The 8,037-nt window shown below is 34.0% G+C and overlaps 1 protein-coding gene across 1 annotated transcript; it reads left to right on the top strand.

The window, feature by feature from the left end:
* Nucleotides 1-3,971: 3,971 nt before the first annotated feature.
* LOC110685906 lies at nt 3,972-6,533 on the top strand. The gene is made up of 2 exons (XM_021862459.1): nt 3,972-5,385; nt 6,273-6,533. The coding sequence occupies exons 1-2, from the start codon at nt 4,124-4,126 to the stop codon at nt 6,337-6,339; spliced, it is 1,329 nt and encodes a 442-aa protein (XP_021718151.1). The 5' UTR covers nt 3,972-4,123; the 3' UTR covers nt 6,340-6,533.
* Nucleotides 6,534-8,037: the final 1,504 nt, after the last annotated feature.

Raw genomic sequence — 8,037 nt, forward strand, 5'->3', positions numbered from 1 at the left:
ATAATGTAATGCAATTTAAAATAAACTAGCATTTGTTACAATTAGAAGAGAAATTATGATAATTTATATATAAAAATTATAAGAGACACGTACTCCTTGGAGTAGAGATTTTAAATTCAATCGGAGTATTTATTGATAATTGATACAACCAACTTGGGTATCATAATCTTTAATTTTAGAAATTGAGATGGTATTGCTTCAATTAAATTGATTTGTTGACATCTTCTTTTTGCAGTTGTTAGGGAGCAAAGGAAGAACATGATATGACAATATTGACGAACCGTATTATTTTGTTGCTAGTTTGTCAATTTGTCATTTAAGCTCGTTTTATAGGTAATTCCGTTTGCTAGTTAATTGAAGCTTGAAAATGATGGAATAATCAAGGAATGTTGTTATTACCATACCTAGGTTTACAAGTAAGCCAAGCAACTAGCAAGCACAAGTCAATGGCTTGTAACTTGTAACAACAATAAGTGCAGCTTAATTAGGCTAAATTTGGTGACTGTAGTCGTGTAGATGCATGATCAATTGTTTTCCCGTACGACAATAACGTACTATAATGAGTAACATGTTTATTCTAAGTGATGTTCTGTACACTTTTTGTCATTAAATCATACAGTCTCAATCTTTTAGGTTTGAACCTCCTAACTCGCTTAAAATTTTACCCCATCCGATACTTTTAAGATGTTTGATAAGGGCCTTTATGGTTAAAGGGATTTGGATGGAAAAGAAAAGAAAGGAAATGAATTTAACCATGTTCCTATGTTTGGTTGAATAAATGACATGAGAATCCTAAGGAAAGAAAAGGGAAGTGGAAGAAAAGTCTCTTTAAAAAATTTTAGCTTTCCTTTCCTCCAAATATTGGAGGAATTCGACTCGAAAGAGAAAACTAAAAGTTATACATTATAAATTTCCTTTTTTTCCCTTTCATTTCCTTTCATTAACCAAATATTGGAAAATAAATCACCTTTCTTTTCCCTTTCCTTTCTTTCTCTTCTTTTCTTTTACTAGTTAGTATTGAACCAAACAAAGCCAAAGTCTTATTGAAATTCTCCATATTGTTATTGACATCTTTATAATAAATCAATTGATAGTTTAACACTATTGTTAGTACGAGTATTTTTTTTAAAAAAAATTAGATTGGGAAATGGAAGGCAGAATTGAGCTGGAGTACAAGAAGGGCTTTTGGGAATTGCATACTCTTTAAGTTTTTCTCTGAAATTGTCATTTTTTTTTAGTATGCATCCTGCATTATTTTTAGATACTTGAATTTCACGAGTATATCAGCTCAACTAGTTAATAATAATAACTATTGACATTATTTTATGAACCTCGCTTTAAAACAACTTCAAAGGTCGTAATACAAATTAATTATTTTTAAAAGAAATGGAGAAACATTGCTAGATGACAGAATAGTTTTCTTAGATATGTACAAAAGCCTACTATTTTCTCCTTTCACAAGATTACGCACATTGCATATAATATAAAAAATTGTAAACCTAATAATCGTTATATCTAGATATTATACATATTTATCGTGAAGCAAATTAAATGACAAAGATACTTTATACTAGAGGTCACATTATACGGAGTAAATGACTGAATTGTTAAAAGCTGATATGATATACCTCAAGAAAACGATGTTCTAATTTCTCCCTTCTACCAAAAAATTTTAAAGTATAAATAAATATTTAAGCACCATTTTAACTTATTAAGTACCAACCTATATACATCAATACGTATATCACAAAGCAACACATATATTTCGTAGTAAAATGACTAAAATCCGATAATATGAGATAAACTATACTGTGTTACCAAAATTACAAGTCATAGGATTATCCGAACGAGATTTGGTAGGTACGAACTTGCATTGGGGTCACAAAACTAAGATAAGTTATAAGAAAGCTTTTGGCTTTTTGCAAAAGATTTTTATTATGTTATTACCCAGAGTTATCAAAATCGGAAATTGTTTTTTTAGGACATGCATAATCAAGACGTCATATTCAAATTTAATTAAATATTTTTAAATTATGAGTTTGAAACCTAATATTTAAATTAAAGTAGTTGTTTACCCATTAAAAAACCAATAATTAACACTATATATTTATAAATAATTTTGTAGACAAGTTTCGCTAGTTAAGAAAAATTTGTAAAATCGGACAAAATTGTAAATCGAATCGTATATATATAGTAAAATCGTAAGATTCTAAGATTTAAATCGGGATTTTTATAATAATTATCACCTATAAAATTGATTTGTTTAATTTATCACTCTTGTCAATATATAACGTTAACTATATAATTAATAATTTAATATATCTCGTCTTTTATTATTAATAAGTGAAAATTACTAACAAATACGGTAATATATGAAGTATAATGTTTTATTTAAAAGACACTAAAAGATCTCATGTGACCACATCTTTCTTTATGAATCTATATATTACTCGTAAAAAGTAACGGTAAGAAGATAGTGTTCGTCTAGATCAAATAAAAATGAACAAAGGAGGTAATTAACAGTCCAAACTCCCAAAGCTTGTGCAATCACAATTCAGAATGAATTACTTGTGCTAGTTGAGATTATTTGCAATTATACTATAGCCCTTCGTGGCTCAATCCAATGATTATAGTCATGTAAACTATTTTAGGAAATGACAAAAAAAAAAAAAAAAAAAAAAAAAACTCATTTTTTCTAAAATGGAAATTTGTGTAATCAAGTTTAATTTCTACACAAATTCTTATATGTGGCTAGCCACACGATGTGGCCAACTATCATAGGGTTACTTCGTCAATCTTAATGAAGGGGTTCTTCGTCGGTGTTATAAGGGTTACTCGGTCAATATTAAAGCGGTTATCCGATAAGTATTACAGGGGTTACTGAGTTAGCGCTATAAGGATTACTTTGTTATTTTGCAAGGGGTCACACGATGTGACCAGCCGGCACACAAAACGGATAAACCAAATGACTAATGGAGAGATGGAGAATAAATAAAGGAGGGAAAAGAAAAAAGAACAACTACTCCTTATAAAGTAAATTTCGTATTAAAGTACTTGTGGTACATGTCTGATTTTGAAGCGTTGAGATGACAGCCAATTCTGAATGAAAAGAGTATAAGTATATCAAGAAACAAGTTTAAGGACTTTTATCACAATGAGTACAAAATTTCTTTAATAGTACTATCATTTATTCACGATTTATTGTAGTGCCTGAATTATTAAGATGAAAGTAAAGCTAGATCTGTCCCAAAGCTAATCTAGAGGTTTTAAAAAAGCTTCAAATCAATTTCTTGTGATTGTGATGTGTGGAAAATTATGCAGTACCAAATATTTAGTGGCATACCATTATTACATGATGATGACCAATTAATCAGCTACTTATTGCCACCTATAACATCCAATAGAATTGGCCTATTATACATACATTCATACTATACGAAGACATGGAAGCAAGACTTTTTGGCCAAGGAGGAAAAAACCATAAAAATCTAAATTTAAAAGTTTTAACCGATGACTGACTAGAGCTTTTCACTTTTGAACTAGGAGTGAAAACTCAACGGTCACGATTAGGGTATACTTTTAAATAAAAACTCGATTTAATTTTTACATTCTCTTACATTCTTCTCCCTGCCGTATTTGCGAGAAAACGTTGTAATATTACATCTAGTTAAAGCATTTATGCCTTCTATCTTGTAGTCTCGAATCGAGAAATTTGAGTTTTATAACTTTCCTAAATCAAAACATTCAATTTCGATTAAATATCTTACGTACGATGACCCAATAGAGAACGCGTAATACGTTTTATTTTTCATTATGGCAGTGACAAAACAAAATTAGTAACAAATTTCGAAGAAAAAAATTAGCTAAGAGAGGACCCCACGTCTAACCCATCTAGAAGAGCAACCTTGACTTTGTGAACCATACCGCACGCATTGCTGAAATCATTTAAGATTTTGTTTATATAAAGAAACTCACTTTTAACTCAATTTTTTTGGTAATGATCTTTACCTTCACAACATTATTATTCCCTCCTTTACAACACAACCACCTAACTCAAAAACACCCTTCTTCTCCTCTGTTTTCTACTCTTTCCTCCTGAATTCCCACATAGTTCACCATCACCATGATTGATTCAGGCACCAAACATCCTGAAAATCGTATCCATTTATACGATCCGGTTGGCCTTTTACACGAAGGCTATGGCGCTTTTAGGCCGTCCAGTCATGGTGTCCGGCCTAGAAGGCAAACTGTTTCCTATGATAATTTTGTAGAGACTACTAATAGTAATTCTCCTTCAGGGATTGGATCTTATGATAGCTTCACCGATGCGAATAGTACCGGGGGTTTACGATCTTATGATAGCTTTGAAGTTGATAGTTTGGGGTTAAGATCTTATAATGAGAGCTTCAATTTGGAAGCTACTGATGACAGAGTAAACTCTTATGACAGTAGTACTAATACTACTGCAGCTGATCATCAGGACAGAAATGACGGAGGTCTGAGGTTTATTACAGTCAACAACGTTGTTGAGGATGATAAATCTGATGATTCCACACCGCGATTGTGGAGGCCGAGTTCTCCCAAAAGTCCTAAGTCGCTGCGTTCTCCTCTGCATCACACCACAACTGCTACCTCCGCAAATTCTTCTTCTTTGTATCCCAGTAGTCCTCCTAAGTCATCATCTGCTGTTAATTCTCCTCCTCTGAATCCCTCTAGTCCTAAGTCTGTTAAATTTGCTCCTTTGAATCCCACAAGTGTTAAGTCTGCTGTTAATTCTCCTCCTAATCCAACAAGTTTAAACCAGCAACAGTATCAGATGATGTCGCCTTCTTCGAGGACTCAGGCAATAGCCAAAGGTCGGAAAGAGCTAATGGACATGGTTCGGGACTTGCCTGAGAGCTACTACGAGCTGTCTTTGAGAGACATAGTTGATCAGAAACCCGAGTTGCAGATGCAGAAGGAGAAGGAGAAGGAAATTCAAATTCCTGAAGAAAAGAAGCCAAACAAGGAGACTACCAAGGCTAAAGAGACAAAGAAGCAGAAGAAGAGCAGTAGCAAGAAAGTTAAAAAGAGCGAGAGCAAAAAGAAGATGGTGAGGAGTAGGAGTGTTGATAATGGGAAGTTTCTTCTGAAGACATCAGTGTTTCCGATTTTAGGAACAAGGAAAAGCAAGAAAAACTTGACTGCTGCTAGTAGCTTCAAGGTAGCACCGATGCCAAAAGCAGATTCATCATCTGCTGGACCAGGGAAGGTTGGTGAGAAAGACTGGTGGAAGAGAAAATCGTGCATCTCAAGTGAGAGCGAAAACAGCAATGGTCTGAATAGCCATAGCATCAGCAGTCGCAGCAGCAGTAGCAGCAGTCGGAGCAATAGCAGCAATGGAAGGTATACTTTGAAAGCTTTTATGTTTGCTAATGGTTCATTATGCACATCCTTTTAATCCATTTAGAGTTCTATATTTGCATTCTTTTCATTCCTTTGCATTTGGGTGTGCAATTTTATTTGATCTGGACAAGGACTTTATTCATTTAATTCAAATGAAGAATTAAATTGATCTAGCACATCTTTTTTTTCGAGTCATCTAGGATTTCCCTGAATGAAAAACAGGATTAATAAAGCATGAATCAGAACAAACGAAATTTCAATCTACAAGACACAAAAATATCTGTAACATATCATTTCAAAAGAATGAGTATATTTCAGCTTTGGATTTAGATGTAGGCCATTCAACACTTCCCAATATAGGATCCAAAAGACAAAAAGAAAAAGGGTGTGTTAGGCTTAAGTTCAAACGTCCTTTACATTTGAAATGCAATCAATAAGTGATATACTGATATCCTAAGCCTTAGACCCCAGGCTAAATCTCTGCACTTCTGCAGGGGAGAAGAGATGCAATAGTTGTACGCATTTTTTTCAGATTTACTGTATGATTGTATAAGGAGAATTGAAGATCATGATGTATGATCGATTGAGGTAAATTAAAGACCATGAAAGGTGAAGGAAAGTAAAGGATCCATTTTAAGAGAGGGAATTGGATGGATACATTGGTTCTCCTTTCCCTTTCTTTCGACTTTCCATCCCCCTTATCCTCCCAGCATTGCTAGTTATATTCAATGGGATCTCTTTTTATTCCTGAAGGATCCTCCCTTTTATTAAATTGACCTGAAAAAGATCTTCCTTTTTATTCCTGCAAGATGAACTTTGCTTTTTATATGAAAAAATAAATTGATTGTTTGTTTCACTTTACTAAAGTGATGCTCTTTCTTATGCAGGCGCAGCAATAGATTCCTACTTAGCTGTTGCATATTCAATGGAAGAAGAATCGGAGGCCATAAATAGACCTGAAAACAGCTGCCTCCCTGAGACCGGAAGGCAATAGCCATATCGTTTTTTGTAAGTATTTCCCATAAATAAGTCACTCATAGTAGAAGAAACCAGATTTTGGCAGCAAAGTTTGCTGTAAAGAATGTGTACATTGTATACATTGTGCTTTATTATTGTGGATTGTCTCCAAATAGGCAAGCTTTCTCACATGGTATATAGTTCACCAACAGAATCCTAGAGTAATTTCAGCTTGATTTCACCAATAGCAAGACAGGTATATTAGGATGAAGCAAGTTACTCTATAATATGTTAAAATGCCACCAAATATTCAGTACAGTAGGTATCCCCATATAAGAACACCCTATAATCCTATATCCTTCTGAAATTCGTCCTAGTTTGACCATATGATTAGGGAGCATCAGGCTGTACCACTTTAATACTTGCTCTGATTCCATTACAAAACTTCAGCCTCCTGACTCCCATATCTGTTACTTGTCTTACGTAAGATAACTGCTCTTTCACCAATATTTAACAATGCGCTGCTTTCAATTGGCTATACTCAGACAATATTTAATCAAACTCTACCTTCGCAATTCACAACACATCATAATCCATTTGATAAAATATGTTCCAGTCCACAAGAAAAAACACAAAACATCACACAGTTTGAACAGGCAGGAAACACTTCCGATCCAGGGAACATGAAGATTGTGGTTCAGAACTACAAAGATATCAGTCCAGAAAATAAGTAATTAAAGAGCAGAAAGTGATTCTGGGACTTACAACCTCATAGTAGCATAAAAGGGACCACTCATATAGGCCAGGATGAATTTAGATCCTCAACTATATTTTTGATGATGGAGATTCTCTCACATGAATGCACTGCTAGCCAACTAGCCGTCACACCCGTCACTATCTGAAACAGATGGAATAATACTTTGTCTAAGCTTCTACCAGCTTTAAAATTACAGCACAAATCCACAATTATAACAATTATAGATACAAGCATAATCTCAAGTAAAATTGCTCTGAAAGCCAATTATGTGTACTGAACGGCACATTATATTAACCACTGATCTGATACTGAGTGCAAGCGTTAGCAGAATAGCAGCTGCTGTTAGTAAATATTACCAGCTACAATACTCCAACTCGGAAATTTTGTAAAATAAAGTATCGAATTTTCCATACTTATGACTAAGGGCTAAGATTCCAACACAGCACACAGGTACTTGATTCGAGTAACACGTACAGATTACAAGTGATACTGAAATTGGAAGGTGCAAAAAGTCTTGTGTAAATTGAATTCTTTTGCCTTTTATAAACACCACATAAGAATATATATACAACCATGATCCATTTTTGACAAAACATGTTCCATTCCAAAAGAAAAAACATTAAGTATCAGGCAATTTGAACAGGCAGCAAACACTTCCAGGGAACATGAGGATTGTGGTTCAGAACAAGCATGATATCAAACCAAAAAAGAAGTAAAGTGCAGAAGCTAATTCTAGGTCTTACAAGTTAAAACCTCGTAAAAGCATCAAAGAGACCATTCAAATCCAATCCAGGATGAATTTTAAACCCTCAATCGTGTTTTCGTTGATGGAAATTCCCTGACATGAAAACACTGCTAGGCGCTAGCCGTCACTATCTGAAACAGATGGAAAAATATTTTGTCTAAGTCTCTACCAGGCACCAGCTCTACAATTACAG

This window comes from Chenopodium quinoa, unplaced genomic scaffold (assembly GCF_001683475.1).
Source record: "Chenopodium quinoa cultivar QQ74 unplaced genomic scaffold, ASM168347v1, whole genome shotgun sequence".
In the NCBI taxonomy this organism is placed as follows: Eukaryota; Viridiplantae; Streptophyta; class Magnoliopsida; order Caryophyllales; family Amaranthaceae; genus Chenopodium; species Chenopodium quinoa.